At 37.2% G+C, this 21,245-nt stretch overlaps 1 protein-coding gene across 1 annotated transcript in view; it reads left to right on the forward strand.

The window, feature by feature from the left end:
- The first annotated feature begins 1,767 nt into the window (after nucleotides 1-1,767).
- The window catches only part of LOC140231687 (valacyclovir hydrolase-like), a 92,396-nt gene continuing 72,918 nt past the window's right edge, over nucleotides 1,768-21,245 (forward strand). Inside the window, exons 1-4 of the mRNA XM_072311841.1 lie at nucleotides 1,768-1,778; nucleotides 2,416-2,566; nucleotides 3,779-3,932; nucleotides 5,002-5,153. Coding sequence (XP_072167942.1) covers nucleotides 1,768-1,778; nucleotides 2,416-2,566; nucleotides 3,779-3,932; nucleotides 5,002-5,153 — 468 coding nt within the window. The remainder of the gene's footprint in view (nucleotides 1,779-2,415; nucleotides 2,567-3,778; nucleotides 3,933-5,001; nucleotides 5,154-21,245) is intronic.

The raw sequence follows: 21,245 nt of genomic DNA on the forward strand, positions 1-21,245 counted from the left end.
AATAGGGTAAAACAATCAATCGTTTTCCATATCTCACCATTTAGAAGGAAATACGTGGGAATTTCCAGTTTTAATTGGCAGCCATTTTGGCGGCCATCTTGAATATCTCAAAAACTTCATGGATGCAAGAGTTGCATCATTCAGAATCGGATTCAGCACCCTCGAAATAGGGTAAAACCATCAATGTTTTCCATATCTCAGCATTTACAAGGAAATACGTGGAAATTTCGGTTTTGATTGGTGGCCATTTTGGCGGCCATCTTGAATATCTCAAAAACTTCATGGATGCAAGAGTTGCATCATCCAGTTTCGGATTCAGCACCCTCGAAATAGGGTAAAACCTTCAATTGTTTTCCATACCTCACCATTTAGAAGGGAATACGTGGCAATTTCCGGTTTTAACTGGCGGCCATTTTGGCGGCCATCTTGAATATCTATAAAAACCTCATGGATGCAAGAGTTGCATCATCCAAATTCGGATTCAGCACCTTCCAAATAGGACAGAATTATCAATTATTTTCAATTTCACACCATTTAGAAGGAAATACGTGGGAATTTTCGGTTTCGGCGGCCATTTTGGCGGCCATCTTGAATATCTCAAAACCATCAAGGATGCAAGAGTTGCATCATCCAGATTCGGAGTCATCACCCTCGAAATAGGGTAAAACCATCAATTGTTTTCAATATCTCACCATTTAGAGGGAATTTCCGGTTTCGGCGGCCATTTTGGCGGCCATCTTGAATATCTCAAAACCCTCAAGGATGCAAGAGTTGCATCATCCAGATTCGGATTCAGCACCCCCGAAATAGGGTAAAACCATCAAAAAACATTGGGTGGACGGTAAAACAAGGTTCACCCTCTGGCACCCAGACTATGACTTTCAGTGAAGCGTACTCTATATGGTTCACTACAACAACTGAAAAAAGTAGTAACGCTCTTTGATTACATTCACCTAAAGTCATGGTTGCTACTCTGCCGTGGATGAAATGGCACAAATTAAGTCCCAGGAGGATATATACATATATATATATATATATATATACATATATATATATATATATATATATATATATATATATATATTGTGTGTGTGTGTGTGTGTGTGTGTGTGTGTGTGTGTGTGTGCCAGACAACATTATCTATCTTTGTGCAATCTTTGGTGCCAGAGGGTATAATGCAAAGAACCATTATATGCTTTTTATCATGTCTTTTGATTTCTCATTCTGTTTGCCATACTTTACACAGGTCACCAGGTTTAGAGCGTGGCAAGGTTTGGGTCAATGGAGTCGAACTGTACTACGAGAGAGTTGGATGTGGGCAACACGTTCTCCTGCTAATACCAGGAGCCGCTGGTAAAGACATTTAGTAACTTTAAGCCGAGTAGATCATTATTCTTTCAATGTCGATTTCTTGTCCTTGTTTACATGCATTGTCTCCTATAATCATGTTCGTTGTCTTTGTTTTTCTTATCAAAGTGATATTTTTTCTATTCTCCATGTGTCGTTCATTTTCTCCCTTTCGCGCTCTTTCCCTCTCTCTTTTCTTACCTTCACCATACGTCTTCCTTGTTATAACTGAATGCATACATAAAATCTTGTCGGAGCTTTTTTTTTCCTAGCCTCTTTTCACAGTCTGAACAATGACATTTTTTATAGTATTTAGCTACCCTTCGTCTCGCTCTCTGTATTTTACTAAAAAATTCCCGTGCAATAAACTTCACTCTGGTAACGGGATAGTATAGTTGTTGTTGTTGTTGTTGTTTTGAGATGTTGAGCTTGTGAGAATATGTGAAACTTTTTTTTTTTTTAATTTGAAAGAGCATACAAAATATTCTGAGGGGAATTCAAAGTTTATTTGACAAAAATTGATTTTGAAAAGGCTGAGATATCAAAAACAAACAAACGAACAAACAAACAAACAAACAAAACAACCAAACAAATGAACAAACAGAGACGTCTTAATGAAAGACGGAACCAATATTTTTTATTAGGACCACTTTGTTACATTTTGTTTTGGGACGGATCAGCCATTTCAACTGAACCGATTTTCATCAAATAATCTTTGAATACCTCTTACAATTGTATGCTTTTTAATATATCATAAGTGGTTTTTGATCATATGATAAAAGAGTTTAAATCTGAATCCCCTCATCTCAACCAAAAGTAAGCCACACTGGTCACACTGGCAAAAGATCGCGATTTTAAAGATCGCGATCTTTAAGATCTCGGTCTTGAACTTCGCTATGTTTTTGCAGTGTGACCGCAATTCAAGTGTCGTTTATTAGATTTACATGATTTGACGCTTCGTATTAGCTTTGACTCGTAAACTAATTAGCGAGTAAAAAGAGAGAGAGAAAAAAAAACTGTGAATAACATGCGTTGATCTTTTCCGTTATAAGTTTCGATTCGGTCAAGCTTTCAGCCCCAGCTCGATAATCTGGACCGAGATATCTTCACCCTAGTAGCGTTCGATCCACGGGGTTACGGTTGGTCGAGACCACCACGCCGAGACTTCCCCGAGGATTTCTTGCTGAGGGATGCCAGAGATGGAAGAGAACTCATGAGAGTAAGAATTCTATTGCCAACAGTAATGAAATACTAGTAAGCCTATACCATGTAAATCAATATAATCTAAAAAAAAGAAGGTGTGTACCAACGTAACCTGTTTAATCTTAATTTCGTATTGACGAACCTATAATTATTTCCTTTTCGGACTAACAAACATTTGGAACAACGAATTTCCGGATTACTAAAGTGTTAGCATGACAGAAGTGTCTATGCATTTATATTTCTATAATTCTATAGATTAGTTATATTAGTAGGCCCTATATAGGATTTAGTTCGATTATTGAAATCTTTGAAGGCTTCCGTGGCACGTTGGAACGTCGGGTGGTAGAAGGCTTGACGGTGCGCCACATATTCTTTCTTGGGTATGTATGTGGCCCTGAAAAGGGCCTACCCACTCCCGACCTTTCGACAAGCATGTTCTCAATGCAGCAAGAACATGCCTGCCGAAACGTCCGGAGTGTGGGCAGGCCCTTTTCAGGGCCAATTATATATTACATACCCAAGAAAGAATACGTGGTGCACCGTTAAGTCTCCTACCATCTAATTCGATTATCATTTGGTAAGAAAGCAGCCCTATTTCATCACACACACACACACACACACACACACACACACACACACACACACACACACATATATTCACACACAGACAGGCCTGTTATGTATACGGAATCATAAACCATCCCATGTGTAGTTAAGGTACATTAAAGTAGATTTATGAAGAGAGGAGGATACACAAATTATTATTTCTTTTTTTAACAAATAGACCAAACTGATGGGAGAAAATGCGTCCACTACCCTTTTCAGCACAAATTTTGTGTCCCTACCATCAGCAGTGCAGCATAAATAGGCCCTGCTATTGTTTCTTGATCTCTCTTTTTGGCAGTACGACAAAGGAGTACTCTGTCGGCGGTTCCGACCCGAGACGAGGAAGGAGAAAGCTGAAAATGGAATGAAAGAAAATATGCATTTGTTGTCATTGGTTTGTGATTGATAAGTTTTACATGCAAAGCATTAGTTCAATTTAGAAAGCCAAAAGAAGATTTAGATAGAATGCAACAAAATATTTACAAAAAAAAAATGATTGTTTGTGTTGTTGTTGTTGTTGTTGTTGCACGTGTGTATGCATCTTGATGTGTGCGCATCTAATGTGGTTAATGAGTTGAGGCTGGACTTCCCTGACTTACTCGATCTTGTTCCAATCTCACAGGCTCTAGGTTATACCAGGTTCAGTGTCCTCGGCTGGAGTGCTGGTGGCATCTCTGCCTTGCTTCTTGCGGCAACCTATCCTGACGATGTGAATAAACTCGTGCTCTCGGGCTCGTTTGCTTACATGACTGATACACTGGTGGAAAAATTTGAGGGTATACTGGACAGTTTAATTTCTTGAATGTTTCGTAGTGCAAAAAAAAAAAAAAGAAAAAAAAAGGATTTCTATGTCACTTATCCAAAAGGATATGATATTATGTACACGTGATAAAGAATCAATGCTCTAAATCAATCAACTTTCCGTCAGAAAGTGAAGAATCGCTTATAAAGCCAAAGTATCAGATTAAAATTGAGTACAGTAAAACCTGTCTATAGCGGCCACCCAAGGGAGACGAAAAAAATGGCCGTTATAGACAAGTGGTCACTGTAGACAGGTTATCCAACTCTGTGCGCATTACCTATTAGTGTGTATCATCGTTTTGCACATCTGTAAGTACTTACACGGACATGTATGTGTGTACGTATGCACACGTGTGTTTCATGCATTGGACAATGCCGGTGTTTGTAAAATTATTGCACAGTGCATGTGTACAGTTGTGAAGAAAGCTTAACACTAGTGCATTACCATGACTGAACGACTGATGAATGCAGCGGTGGCGATCACTAAACGTTGTCCATGAATGACTGGCACGGCTACAAAGCAGAAAAGCACGTTGAATTATCGGCTCGGCTACGGCTCCATCGGGTCTGTGGCTTCTACAACTAAGGCAGGTTAAAATCTACCGCGGGAAACATAAATTGTGGCCGCTGGCCGCAATAGACAGGTGGCCGCTATACACAGAGTCTTTTACAGCTATCCTGCTTTTCTCTCGGAGGATTTTTCAGTGGCCGTTACAGACAGATGGCCGCTAAGGCAGGTTTGACTGTATTAGTAATAAAGTACGTGGTATGATTCATCAATGGAGTCTTTGATTGAAAAACGACATACATGTTTTTGAGCGGAGATGAACATCTGCCAGGCTGATATTGTTTGCCCTGTTGTAAAAATCTGACAAATTAGTTTTAGCCTGAAATGCAGGTAGTTTGCACAAAATATCAAACTCTGATTTTGTAACGATTTGAGTGTTATCCATATGTTTGATCGAATATTCTATTTCAACTCTGCTGGAAAGCATAGATTCATTTTATTCTTTTACTACTTTTTTGTCACACTCTCTTTCACAGCTCTTCGCGATATAGATGATTGGACTTTCAGAGCAATCCGAGAGGAGATGATCACCGTCTACGGAGAGGAATACTTCCGAGACACATGGAGTAATTTTTGTTACGCCATGATCGCTTTCATTTCAGAACCAGATGGCGATATTTGCAAAAACGTGAGATATAAGCAAAATTTACGATTTATCGGAGGCTTTCATTATTTGAGGTTAGAACTTTCCCCATAAGAAAAAAAGAAACATCAAAATTTGACCATATCTGACAGTTAATTAGCAAAGAGGCTCAAAAGAGCACAGCCAAACGAATCTCTTGCAGCCACTGATAAGTCTCCTCTCGATTATACCCAAAGACGCCTTCATGTTTGTTTTGTTTTTTTTTTTTTTTTTCCGGCGAGGATAAGAAGGGCATCATCCATAAAATCTCACTGTCTTAAGAATTAGTGCTCTAGAACCGTGCTTCTCAGTCTTTCTTTTCAAACCAAGGCCCACGTTGGTTCCTAATTCAAAGAGCATTTGAGAGTCCTTACCAGGTGCCAGAATGTTTTCAAGCACAAAAACTTGCTAAATAGTGCTGACGCCACCAACGGCGAACTTACCAATTTCTTGCTTTTCATTATTATCATTATTACATTGTATTATTAGGTGATCCGAGTATCCTCTCGGATCACCTTCTGTATCTGTACGGATTCTTTGTTAGGTGATCCGAGTATCCTCTCGGATCACCTTCTGTATCTGTACGGATTCTTTGTTTTTCTTCTTCTTTATTTCTCCTCAAAATTTGTGTATCGATTAGCTCAGAAAGTGCTCCTCCTATCAATTTCAAAATTATACCATATATGTATCGTCTCCCAAAGACGGCAATCGAACTAAAATCAAAGTGATCAGTCGACCGTGACGTCACTATGACGTCATTATATGAAAACACATTCTCAATCATATCTCATTAATGGAATGGAATTTTTAAATGAAATTTACGTCACATATATTTCAAGTTATGCGCATTCTACTCATATTCTCAAAATTCATATTTTCTCTTAAAACGTGCGCGTACGCGCGCGTTGAAATATTTGTATGCTCAAATCGAGCTCAAGTTTTTTTTGCACACGTTTCAGACCATTTGGAGCATTTTTTGAAAAATTGAAAAAATTGGACGGACGCGTACGCGCGCGCACATATTCGCACACACAGCTCATAAGCAATGAAAATTTCCCGTTTTTTTAGACTTATCGGATGCCTAAAATGTCAATGAATATTTCTACCAAGTTTCAAGTCAATCCGACTCAATATGACGTCATACGGGCCAATCAAAGTTGAAATTCCGCGCGCGCGTCAATGGCGATATACAGTGCAACGATGCCAAAAAAAACGCCAATTTTAAATCCGATTTTACTCGTCAGGATGGACGGTGACCCCCCATTTTCTTTACATATTCTGAAAGCTGATGAGTTGGGCATGTTATTTCATGGGTTGGCGATGCTGGTAAAATAATTAAAAGATATCAAATTTCTTAATAAAGTAAAAAAAGTAAATTTTCAAAATGACGTCATCAAATTTCAAGTTCACTCGAGCGTATCTCACTTATCCTTTGCCAATTTACACCCAGATTTCAGTATGTTGTAGCTTAATATATGATCTTTCATTAATATAATTACAACATTTTGATTGGATGACGGCATCACCTCGTAAAAATGGATTGAAAGTAACATTGTCAAATTTGACCAGTTTACGTGTTATCTCTATGGGAGAGCAGTTTTCCTGGCAGTGAAAATTGACATGACTCTCTTTTTCGAGCACTAGCTCACTTACACTTCGGTGAATTTCTCCCAGATTTTAGTATGTTGTAGCTGAGACTTTGGGCTATCTTGAGTGTGCTCTCCATTTTTTCATACGATGTCGGCATCACGTCGAAAAACTTGGTTGAAAATGGCACGAGGCTTTGATGCAGCGTCATTTTGCTTAATACACAGGGCCTATGGAGAATGAAATAGGTCATTGCGTAGCGCATCCGACTCGTAACCCTAAGGTCCCTGGTTCGAGGCTCACCCCTGCCAATATTTTTTTTAAATTTTTTAAAACACTTTTTTCCTTCTTTTTCTTTAGTTAATCTTAATCTCCCTTTCCTTACTTTATCTTTTCCTGATTTTTTTTATGCTTCTCCTTGAAATTTCTATAAAATAACATAGTTTTTCTTTATTTTTCTTTCTTTCTACTACTTTCTGTGCAATAGATGAACAACAACAACGGCTATCAATCCCATATTTTGCACATGTTTAGTACATGTCACGTACATTATTTCATAAAATAACAACTACTTGATCGGACACCATCTAGGGTATGTAAATTAGGGTCAAAGGTCATAAATGTTTCATCCTGTATCTTGGTGAATACATGTCCTATCTTTCCCATATTTTGCACACGCAAAGACCATGTTACAAGAATCATTTCATAAAATCATCACTTTTTGCTTAGACGCCATCTTGGGTGTGCAAAGTTAGGTCAAAGGTCAAATATACTTCATTCTGTATTTCCGTTAGTGTATACGGAATTCGGTACCAAAGATGGCAGGTCTCACTCCCTTTTCTAAAAGAGAATCCAAACATCACACGGCCAATGTCCCGTCAACACAGATGAAACCTGTATGGCCATGAATATTTGGATCAGGACTCAAATCATTGATTTTCGAAGAGATCGGATCACCTAATTTGTCAGTGTTGACAAATTCCGGTTCTAGTTAGGTGATCCGAGTATCCTCTCGGATCACCTTCTGTATCTGTACGGATTCTTTGTTTTTAGGTGATCCGAGTATCCTCTCGGATCACCTTCTGTATCTGTACGGATTCTTTCTTTTTTAGGTGATCCGAGTATCCTCTCGGATCACCTTCTGTATCTGTACTGATTAGGTGATCCGAGTATCCTCTCGGATCACCTTCTGTATCTGTACTGATTCTTTGTTCTTCTTTTTAATCTTCTTTATTTCTGGACAAAATTTGTGCAGAGGTTAGCTCAGAAAGTGCACTGCCTCTCAATGTCAAACTTATACCATATATGTATCATGTCGCAAAGACGACAGCGCAAGTAAAATCATAGTGATCAGTCGACCGTGACGTCACTATGACGTCATTATATGAAAACACATTTTCATGCATATCTCATTAATAGAATGGAATTCTTCAATGAAATTTACGTCACACATATTTCAAGTCAAGTGAATTCTACTCATATTCTCAAAATTCATTTTTATCTCAAAACGCGCGCGTACGCGCGCGTTGAAATATTTGTATGCTCAAATCGAGCTCAAATTTTTTTTGCACACGTTTCAGACCATTTGGAGCATTTTTTGAAAAATTGAAAAAATTCGACGGACGCGTACGCGCGCGCACATATTCGCACACACAGCTCATATGCAATAGAAATTTCCCGTTTTTTTACATTTATCGGATGCCTGAAATGTCAAGGAATATTTCTACCAAGTTTCAAGTCAATCCGACTTAATATGACGTCATACGGGCCCGTCAAAGTTGAAATTCCGCGCGCGCGTCAATGGCGATATACAGTGCAACGATGCCAAAAAAACGCCAATTTTAAATCCGGTTTTACTCGTCAGGATGGACGGTGACCCCCCATTTTCTTTACATATTCTGAAAGCTGATGAGTTGAATATGTTATTTCATGGGTTGGCGATGTTGGAAAAATGATTAAAAGATATCAAATATCTTAATAAAGTAAAAAAAGTAAATTTTCAAAATGACGTCATCAAATTTCAAGTTCACTCAAGCGTATCTCACTTATCCTTTGCCAATTTACACCCAGATTTCAGTATGTTGTAGCTTATTATATGATCTTTCATTAATATAATTACAACATTTTGATTGGATGACGGCATCACCTCGTAAAAATGGATTGAAAGTAATATTGTCAAATTTGACCAGTTTACGTGTTATCTCTATGGGAGAGCAGTTTTTCTGGCAGTGAAAATTGACATGACTCTCTTTTTCGAGCACTAGCTCACTTATGCTTCGGTGAATTTCTCCCAGATTTTAGTATGTTGTAGCTGAGACTTTGGGCTATCGTAAGTGTGCCCTCCATTTTTTCATACGATGTCGGCATCACGTCGAAAAACTTGGTTGAAAATGGCACGAGGCTTCGATGCAGCGTCATTTTGCTTAATACACAGGGCCTATGGAGAATGAAATAGGTCATTGCGTAGCGCATCCGACTCGTAATCCTAAGGTCCCTGGTTCGAGGCTCACCCCTGCCAATATTTTTAAAATTTTTTTAAACACTTTTTTCTTCTTTTTCTTTAGTTAATCTTAATCTCCCTTTCCTTACTTTATCTTTTTCTGATTTTTTTATGCTTCTCCTTCAAATTTCTATAAAATAACATAATTTTTTCTTTATTTTTCTTTCTTTCTACTTTCTGTGCAATAGATGAACAACAACAATGGCTATCAATCCCATATTTTGCACATGTTTAGTACATGTCACGTACATTATTTCATAAAATAACAACTACTTGATCGGACACCATCTTGGGTATGTAAATTAGGGTCAAAGGTCATAAATGTTTCATCCAGTATCTTGGTGAATACATGTCCTATCTTTCCCATATTTTGCACACGCAAAGACCATGTTACAAGAATCATTTCATAAAATAATCACTTTTTGCTTAGACGCCATTTTGGGTGTGCAAAGTGAGGTCAAAGGTCAAATATACTTCATTCTGTATTTCCGTTAGTGTATACGGAATTCGGTACCAAAGATGGCAGGTCTCACTCCCTTTTCTAAATGAGAATCCAAATATCACACGGCCAATGTCTCTAAACAAGGATGAAACCTTATGGTCATGCCTATTGTGATCAGGACTCTAATCATTGATTAAAAAAAAAAACGGATCACCTAATTTGTCAGTCTTGACAAATTCCGGGTCTAGTTCTTTATTCTTCTTTCTTTATTTCTTTATTTCTCCGCAAAAGTTGTGCAAGAGTTAGCTCAGAAAGTGCATTGCCTATCAATGTCAAACTTATACCATATATGTATCATGTCGCAAAGACGACAGCGCAAGTAAAATCATAGTGATCAGTCGACCGTGACGTCACTATGACGTCATTATATGAAAACACATTTTCATGCATATCTCATAAATGGAATGGAATTTTTTAATGTAAATTACGTCACATATATTTCAAGTCAAGCGGGTTCTACTCATTTTCTCAAAAATTCATATTTATCTTAAAACGCGCGCGTACGCGCGCGTTGAAATATTTGTATGCTCAAATCGAGCTCAAAATTTTTTTGCACACGTTTCAGATCATTTGGAGCATTTTTTTAAAAATTGAAAAAATTGGACGGACGCGTACGCGCGCGCACATATTCGCACGCACAGCTAGTATGCAATAGAAATTTTCAGTTTTTTTACACGGATGGGATGTCCAAAATGTCAAGGAATATTTCTACCAAGTTTCAAGTCGATCCGACTCAATATGACGTCATACGGGCCCGTCAAACTCAAAATTCCGCGCGTGCGTCAATGGGGATACACAGTGCAACTATGCCAAACAACCGCCAATTTTAAATCGGATTTTACTCGTCAGGATGGACGGTGACCCCCCATTTTCTTGACATATTCTGAAAGCTGATGAGTTGTACATGTTATTTCATGGGTTGGCTATGCTTACAAAATGATTAAAAGATATCAAATTTCTTAATAAAGTCAAAAAAGTAAATTTTCAAAATGACGTCATCAAATTCCAAGTTTACTCGAGCGTATCTCACTTATCCTTTGCCATTTTTCACCCAAATTTCAATATGTTGTAGCTTATGAAATGTTCTTTCATAAATGTAAAAACACAATTTTGATTTAATGACGGCATCACCTCGTAAAAATGGATTGAAAGTAACCTTGTCAACTTTGACCAGTTTACGTGTAATCTCTATGGCAGTGCAGTTTTTCTGGAAATGAAAATTGACATTACTATCTTTATCGAGCACTAGCTCACTTATGCTTCGGTGAATTTCTACAAGATTTTGATATGTTGTAGCTGAGACTTTGGGCTATCGTAAGCGTGTCCTTTGTTTTTTCATACGATGTCGGGATCACGTCAAAAAACTTGGTTGAAATTAAAGTTTATCTTCGATGTATTGAAATATTTCTTTCTTTTTGCAACTTTATATGCAATAACTCAAGAAAAACATACCCTATCACCACCATATTTTGCACATGTTTAGTTCATGTCACGAACATTATTTCATAAAATAACAACTACTTGATCAGACGCCATCTTGGGTATGTAAATTAGGGTCAAAGGTCATAAATATTTCATCCTGTATCTTGGTGAATACATGTCCTATCTTTCCCATATTTTGCACACGTAAAGACCATGTTACAAGGATAATTTCACAAAATAACTACTTCTTGCTCAGATGCCATCTTGTCTATGCAAAGTTGGGTCAAAGGTCATATGTACTTCTTTCTTTATCTTCGTTATGACGTGGTATCTCTATGGGAGGGAATTTTTTTAAATGTGAAAATTGACATGATTGTCTTTATCGAGCACTAGCTCACTTACCCTTCGGTGAATTTCTCCTCGATTTTAATATGTTGTAGCTGAGACTGTGCGCTATCGAATGTGTGCCTTCCATTCTTCATACAATGTCGGAATCATGTTAAAAAACTTGGTTGAAATTAAAGCTTATCTTCGATGTATTGAGATATTTCTATGTTTCTGCAACTTTCTTTGCAATAACTCAAGAAAAACAGCCCCTATCACTCCAATATTTTGCACATGTTTAGTTCATGTCACGTACATTATTTCATAAAATAACAACTACTTGATCGGACAACATCTTGGGTATGTAAATTAGGGTCAAAGGTCACAAATGTTTCATCCTGTATCTTGGTGAATACATGTCTTATCTTTCCCATATTTTGCACACGCAAAGATCATGTTACAAGAATCATTTCACAAAATAACCACTTTTTGCTCAGATGCCATCTAGGTTGTGCAAAGTGGGGTCAAAGGTCATATGTACTTGTTGTTGTATCTTCGTTATAGTGTATACAGATTTGGTACCAAAGATAGCAGATATGACTCCCTTTTCTAAATGAGAATCCAAACATCACACGGCCAATGTCTCTGACCACAGATGAAACCTGCATGGTCATGCCTATTGCGATCAGGACTTGAATCATTGATTAAAAAAAAAGATCGGATCACCTTAATTTGTCAGTGATGACAAATTACAATCTCTAGTTTTCTTTATTTCTCCCCAAAATTTGTGCAGAGGTTAGCTCAGAAAGTGCTATGCCTATCAAGTTCAAACTTATACCATGTATGCATCATGTCCCAAAGACGACAAATCTAATGTATCGTTGTGATCAGTCGACCGTGACGTCACTATGACGTCATTATATGAAAACACATTTTCAATCATATCTCATTAATGGAATGAAATTTTTCAATGAAATTTACGTCACATATATTTCAAGTTATGCGCATTCTACTCATATTCTTAAAATAAATATTTACTTTTAAGAAGTGCGCGTACGCGCGCGTTGAAATATTTGTATGCTCAAATCGAGCTCAAAATTTTTTTGCACACGTTTCAGACCATTTGGAGCATATTTTGAAAAATTGAAAAAATCGGACGGACGCGTACGCGCGCGCACATATACGCACGCACAGCTCATATGCAATAGAAATTTCCCGGTTTTTTACTTTGATCGGATGCCTGAAATGTCAAGGAATATTTCTACCAAGTTTCAAGTCAATCCGGCTCTACATGACGTCATACGGGCCCGTCAAAGTTGAAATTCCGCGCGCGCGTCAATGGCGATATACAGTGCAACTATGCCAAAAAACCGCCAATTCTAAATCCGATTTTACTCGTCAGGTTGGACGGTGACCCCCCATTTTCTTTACACATTTTGAAAGCTGATGAGTTGTACATGTCATTTCATGGGTTGGCAATGCTGTCAAAGTGATTAAAAGATATCAAATTTCTTAATAAAGTAAAAAAAGAAAATTTTCAAAATGACGTCATCAAATTTCAAGTTTATTCGAGCGTATCTGACTAATCCTTTGTCAATTTTCACCCAGATTTCAGTATATTGTAGCTTATTTAATGTTCTTTGAAACATAAAACAACAATATTTTGATTGGATGACGGTATCACCTCGTAAAAATGGATTGAAAGTAACCTTGTCAAATTTGACCAGTTTACGTGTAATCTCTATGGCAGTGCGGTTTTTCTGGAAATGAAAATTGACATTACTATCTTTATTGAGCACTAGCTCACTTATGCTTCGGTGAATTTCTCCAAGATTTTGATATGTTGTAGCTGAGACTTTGGGCTACCGTAAGTGTGCCCTTCGTTTTTTCATACGATGTCGGGATCACGTCAAACAATTTGGTTGACATCAAACTTATCTTCGATGTATTGAAATATTTCTTTATTTTTGCAACTTTATGTGCAATAACTCAAGAAAAACATACCCTATCACCACCATATTTTGCACATGTTTAGTTCATGTCACGAACATTATTTCATAAAATAACAAGTACTTGATCAGACGCCATCTTGGGTATGTAAATTAGGGTCAAAGGTCATAAATGTTTCATCCTGTATCTTGGTGAATACATGTCCTATCTTTCCCATATTTTGCACACGTAAAGACCATGTTACAAGGATCATTTCACAAAATAACTACTTCTTGCTCAGATGCCATCTTGTCTATGCAAAGTTGGGTCAAAGGTCATATGTACTTCTTTCTTTATCTTCGTTATGACGTGGTATCTCTATGGGAGGGAATTTTTTTTAATGTGAAAATTGACATGATTGTCTTTATCGAGCACTAGCTCACTTACCCTTCGGTGAATTTCTCCTCAATTTTAATATGTTGTAGCTGAGACTGTGCGCTATCGAATGTGTGCCTTCCTTTCTTCATACAATGTCGGAATCATGTTAAAAAACTTGGTTGAAATTAAAGCTTATCTTCGATGTATTGAGATATTTCTATGTTTCTGCAACTTTCTTTGCAATAACTCAAGAAAAACAGCCCCTATCACTCCCATATTTTGCACATGTTTAGTTCATGTCACGTACATTATTTCATAAAATAACAACTACTTGATCGGACAACATCTTGGGTATGTAAATTAGGGTCAAAAGTCACAAATGTTTCATCCTGTATCTTGGTGAATACATGTCTTATCTTTCCCATATTTTGCACACGCAAAGATCATGTTACAAGAATCATTTCACAAAATAACCACTTTTTGCTCAGATGCCATCTAGGTTGTGCAAAGTGGGGTCAAAGGTCATATGTACTTGTTGTTGTATCTTCGTTATAGCGTATACAGATTTGGTACCAAAGATAGCAGATATGACTCCCTTTTCTAAATGAGAATCCAAACATCACACGGCCAATGTCTCTGACCACAGATGAAACCTGCATGGTCAAGCCTATTGCGATCAGGACTTGAATCATTGATTAAAAAAAAGATCGGATCACCTTAATTTGTCAGTGACGACAAATTACAATCTCTAGTTCTTCTTCTTCTTTATTTCTCCTCAAAAGTTGTGCAGAGGTTAGCTCAGAAAGTGCAATGCCTATCAATTTCAAAATTATACCATGTATGCATCATGTCCCAAAGACGACAAATCTAATGTATCACTGTGATCAGTCGACCGTGACGTCACTATGACGTCATTATATGAAAACACATTCTCAATCATATCTCATTAATGGAAAAGAATTTTTCAATGAAATTTACGTCACATATATTTCAAGTTATGCGAATTCTGCTCATGTTCTCAAAATTCATATTTTCTCTTAAAACGTGCGCGTACGCGCGCGTTAAAATATTTGTATGCTCCAATCGAGCTCAAATTTTTTTTGCACACGTTTCAGACCATTTGGAGCATTTTTTGAAAAATTGAAAAAATCGGACGGACGCGTACGCGCGCGCACATATGCGCACACACAGCTCATATGCAATTGAAATTTCCCGTTTTTTCACACGGATCGGATGTCTGAAATGTCAAGGAATATTTATACCAAGTTTCAAGTCAATCCGACTCAATATGACGTCATACGGGCCCGTCAAAGTTGAAATTCCGCGCGCGCGTCAATGGCGATATACAGTGCAACTATGCCAAAAAACTGCCAATTTTAAATCCGATTTTACTCGTCAGGATGGACGGTGACCCCCCATTTTCTTTACATATTTTGAAAGCTGATGAGTTGTACATGTCATTTCATGGGGTGGTAATGCTGACAAAATGATTAAAAGATAGCAAATTTCTTAATAAAGTAAAAAAAGTGAATTTTCAAAATGACGTCATCAAATTTCAAGTTTATTCGAGCATATCTCACTAGTCCTTTGTCAATTTTCACCCAGATTTCAGTATGTAGTAGCTTATTTAATGTTCTTACAAACATAAAATAACAAAAATTTGATTGGATAACGGTATCACCTCGTAAAAATGGATTGAAAGTAATCTTGTCAAATTTGACCAGTTTACGTGTTATCTCTATGGGAGTGCAGTTTTTCTGGAAATGAAAATTGACATGACTATCTTTATCGAGCACTAGCTCATTTACCCTTCGATAAATTTCTCCCAGATTTTAATATGTTGTAGCTGAGACTTTACGCTACCGTAAGTGTGCCCTTCATTTTTTGGTTGAAATTCAGGCTTATCTTCGATGTGTTGAGATATTTCTTTCTTTCTGCAACTTTCTTTGCAATAACTCAAGAAAAACGGCCTCTATCACATCCATATTTTGGACATGTTAAGTTCATGTCACGTAAATCATTTCATAAAATAACAACTACTTGATCAGACATCATCTTGGGTATGTAAATTAGGGTCAAAGGTCATAAGTGTTTCATCCTGTATCTTAGTGAATACATGTTCTATCTTTCCCATATTTTGCACACGCAAAGACCGTATTACAAGGATCATTTCACAAAATAACTACTTTTTACTCAGATGCCATCTTGTCTGTGCAAATTGAGGTCAAAGGTCATATGTACTTCTTTTTGTATCTTCGTTATGACGTGTTATCTCTATGGGAGGGAATTTTTTTAAATGTGAAAATTGACATGATTGTCTTTATCGAGCACTAGCTCACTTGACCTTCGGTGAATTTCTCCCAGATTTTAATATGTTGTAGCTGAGACTTTACGCTACCGATAATGTGCCCTTCGTTTTTTCATACGTTGTCGGCATCACGATAAAAAACTTGGTTGAAATTAACGCTTATTAGGTGATCCGAGTATCCTCTCGGATCACCTTCTGTATCTGTACTGATTCTTTATTAGGTGATCCGAGTATCCTCTCGGATCACCTATTGTTTCTGTACGGAATCTTTCTTTATTTCTTTCTCCTCAAAAATTGTGCAGAGGTTAGCTCAGAAAGTGCATTACCTATGAATGTCAAACTTATACCATGTATGTATCATGTCGCAAAGACGACAGCGCAAGTAAAATCATAGTGATCAGTCGACCGTGACGTCACTATGACGTCATTATATGAAAACACATTTTCATGCATATCTCATTAATGGAATGGAATATTTCAATGAAATTTACGTCACATATATTTCAAGTCAAGTGAATTTTAATCATATTCTCATAATTCTTTCTTATCTCAAAACGCGCGCGTACGCGCGCGTTGAAATATTTATATGCTCAGATCGAGCTCAAATTTTTTTTGCACACGTTTCAGATCATTTGGAGCATTTTTTGAAAAATTGAAAAAATCGGACGGACGCGTACGCGCGCGCGCATATACGCACGCACAGCTCATATGAAATTGAAATTTCCAGTTTTTTCACTTTGATCGCATGTCTGAAATGTCAAGGAATATTTCTACCAAGTTTCAAGTCAATCCAATTGAATATGACGTCATACGGGCCCGTCAAAGTTGAAATTCCGCGCGCGCGTCAATGGCGATATACAGTGCAACTATGCCAAAAAACTGCCAATTTTAAATCCGATTTTACTCGTCAGGATGGACGGTGACCCCCCATTTTCTTTACATATTTTGAAAGCTGATGAGTTGTACATGTTATTTCATGGGGTGGCAATGCTGACAAAATGATTAAAAGATATCAAATTTCTTAATAAAGTAAAAAAAGTAAATTTTCAAAATGACGTCATCAAATTTCAAGTTCACTCAAGCGTATCTCACTAGTCCTTTGTCAATTTTCACCCAGATCTCAGTATGTTGTAGCTTATTTAATGTTCTTTCAAACATAAAATTACAATATTTTGATTGGATAACGGTATCACCTCGTAAAAATGGATTGAAAGTAATCTTGTCAAATTTGACCAGTTTACGTGTTATCTCTATGGGAGTGTAGTTTTTCTGGAAATGAAAATTGACATGACTATCTTTATCGAGCACTAGCTCGCTTACCCTTCGGTAAATTTCTCCCAGATTTTAATATGTTTTAGCTGAGACTTTGCGCTACCGTAAGTGTGCCCTTCGTTTTTTCATACGATGTTGGGATCACGTCAAATATTTTGGTTGAAATTCAGGCTTATCTTCGATGTATTGAGATATTTCTTTCTTTCTGCAATTTTCTTTGCAATAACTCAAGAAAGACGGCCTCTATCTCTTCCATATTTTGCACATGTTTAGTTCATGTCACGTACATTATTTCATAAAATAACAACTACTTGATCGGACACCATCTTGGGTATGTAAATTAGGGTCAAAGGTCATAAGTGTTTCACCCTTTATCTTAGTGAATACATGTTCCATCTTTCCCATATTTTGCACACGCAAAGACCATGTTACAAGGATCATTTCACAAAATAACCACTTTTTACTCAGATGCCATCTTGTCTGTGCAAATTGAGGTCAAAGGTCATATGTACTTCTTTTTGTATCTTCGTTATGACGTGTTATCTCTATGGGAGGGAATTTTTTTAAATGTGAAAATTGACATGACTGTCTTTATCGAGCACTAGCTCACTTACCCTTCGGTGAAGTTCTCCCAGATTTTAATATGTTGTAGCTGAGACTTTGCAGTATCAGGACTCGAATCATTGATTAAAAAAAAATCGGATCACCTTAATTTGTCAGTGATGACAAATTACAATCTCTAGTTAGGTGATCCGAGTATCCTTCGGATCACCTTCTGTATCTGTACTGATTCTTTCTTTATTTCTCCTCAAAAGTTGTGTATCGATTAGCTCAGAAAGTCCTCCTCCTATCAATGTCAAAATTACACCATATGTGCATCACGTCCCAAAGACGACGGGTCAAGTAAAATCGTAGTGATCAGTCGACCGTGACGTCACTATGACGTCATTATATGAAAACACATTCTCAATCATATCTCATTAATGAAAAAGAATTTTTCAATGAAATTTACGTCACATATATTTCAAGTTATGCGCATTCTACTCATGTTCTCAAAATTCATATTTTCTCTTAGAACGTGCGCGTACGCGCGCGTTCAAATATTTGTATGCGTCAATCGAGCTCAAAATTTTTTTGCACACGTTTCAGACCATTTGGAGCAATTTTTGAAAAATTGAAAAAATCGGACGGACGCGTACGCGCGCGCGCATATACGCACGCACAGCTCATATGCAATTGAAATTTCCAGTTTTTTCACTTTGATCGTATGTCTGAAATGTCAAGGAATATTTATACCACGTTTCAAGTCAATCCGACTCAATATGACGTCATACGGGCCCGTCAAAGTTGAAATTCCGCGCGCGCGTCAATGGCGATATACAGTGCAACTAAGCCAAAAAACTGCCAATTTTAAATCCGATTTTACTCGTCAGGATGGACGGTGACCCCCCATTTTCTTTACATATATTGAAAGCTGATGAGTTGTACATGTCATTTCATGGGTAGGCAATGCTCACAAAATGATTAAAAGATATAAAATTTCTTAATAAAATAAAAAAAGTAAATTTTCAAAATGACGTCATCAAATTACAAGTTCACTCGAGCGTATTTCACTTATCCTTTGCCAATTTTCTCCCATATTTCAGTATGTTGTAGCTGATGAAATGTTCTTTCATTAATGTAAAACAACATTTTGATTGAATGACGTCATCGCCTCGTAAAAATGGATTGAATGTATCCTTGTAGAATTTGACCAGTTTACGTGTTATCTCTATGGGAGAGCAGTTTTTCTGGCAGTGAAAATTGACATGACTCTCTTTTTCGAGCACTAGCTCACTTTTGCTTCGGTGAATTTTTCCCAGATTTTAGTATGTTGTAGCTGAGACTTTGGGCTATCGTAAGTGTGCCCTTCATTTTTTCATACGACGTCGGCATCACGTCGAAAAACTTGGTTGAAAATGGCACGTGGCTTCGATGCAGCGTCATTTTGCTTAATACACAGGGCCTATGGAGCATGAAATAGGTCATTGCATAGCGCATCCGACTCGTAAACCTAAGGTCCCTGGTTCGAGGCTCACCCCTGCCAATATTTTTTTTCAATTGTTAAACACTTTTTTTCTTCTTTTTCTTTAGTTAGTCTTAATCTCCCTTCCTAACTTTATCTTTTTCTGATTTTTTTATGCTTCTCCTTCAAATTTCTATAAAATAACATATTTTTTCTTTATTTTTCTTTCTTTCTACTACTTTCTGTGCAATAGATGAACAACAACAATGGCTATCAATCCCATATTTTGCACATGTTTAGTTCATGTCACGTACATTATTTCATAAAATAACAACTACTTGATAGGACACCATCTTGGGTATGTAAATTAGGGTCAAAGGTCATAAATGTTTCATCCTGTATCTTGGTGAATACATGTCCTATCTTTCCCATATTTTGCACACACAAAGACCATGTAACAAGGATCATTTCACAAAATAACCACTTTTTGCTCAGACGCCATCTTGGGTGTGCAAAGTGAGGTCAAAGGTCATATGTACTTCTTTCTATGTTGTCGTTATGACGTGTTATCTCTATGGGAGGGATTTTTTTTTAATGTGAAAATTAACATGCTTTTCTTTATCGAGCACTAGCTCTCACTTACCCTTCGGTGAATTTCTCCCAGATTTTATGTTGTAGCTAAGACTTTGCATTTTGCATCTTGGTGAATACCTGTCCTATCTTTGCCATATTTTGCACACGAATATAGACGATGTCGCAAGAATCATTTCACAAAATAACCACTTTTTCCTCAGATGCCATCTTGGGAGTGTAAAGGTGGGTCAAAGGTCATATGTATTCTTTGGTGTATCTTCGTTATTAAGTGTATACAGAATTGGTACCAAAGATGACAGATATGACTCCCTTTTCTAAATGAGAATCCAAACCTCACACGGCCAATGTCTCTAAACACAGATGAAACTTGTATTGTCATGCCTATTACGATCAGGACTCGAATCATTGATTAAAAAAAAAATCGGATCACCTTAATTTGTCAGTGATGACAAATTACAATCTCTAGTGTTAAACTTCCCGTTGTCACAAAAAGTTCTTTCTCCTCAAATGTTGTGTAGAGGTTAGCTCAGAAAGTCCTCATCCTATCAATGCCAAATTTATACCATATATGTATCATGTCCCAAAGACGAGAAATCTAATAAAATCATAGTGATCAGTCGACCATGACGTCACTATGACGTCATTATATGAAAACACATTCTCACTAATATCTAATTAATGGAATGGAATTTTTCAATGAAATTTACGTCACGTATAGTTCAAATCAAGCTGATTCTACTTATGTTCTCAAAATTCATATGTACCCTTAAGCCGTGCGCGTACGCGCGCGTTGAAATATTTGTATGCTCCAATCGAGCTCAAAATTTTTTTGCACACGTTTCAGACCATTTAGAGCATTTTTTGAAAAATTGAAAAAATCGGACGGACGCGTACGCGCGCGCGCATATACGCACGCACAGCTCATATGCAATGAAAATTTCCCGTTTTTTCACTTTGATCGGATGTCTGAAATGTCAAGGAATATTTCTACCAAGTTTCAAGTCAATCCGACTCAAAATGACGTCATACGGGCCCGTCAAAGTTGAAATTCCGCGCGCGCGTCAATGGCGATATACAGTGCAACAATGCCAAAAAACTGCCAATTTCAAATCCGATTTTACTCGTCAGGATGGACGGTGACCCCCCATTTTCTTTACATATTCTGAAAGCTGATGAGTTGTACATGTCATTTCATGGGTTGGCAATGCTGGAAAAATGATTAAAATATATCAAATTTCTTAGTAAAGTTAAAAAAGTAAATTTTCAAAATGACGTCA

The sequence above is a fragment of the Diadema setosum genome, chromosome 8 (assembly GCF_964275005.1).
Source record: "Diadema setosum chromosome 8, eeDiaSeto1, whole genome shotgun sequence".
Taxonomy (NCBI): domain Eukaryota; kingdom Metazoa; phylum Echinodermata; class Echinoidea; order Diadematoida; family Diadematidae; genus Diadema; species Diadema setosum.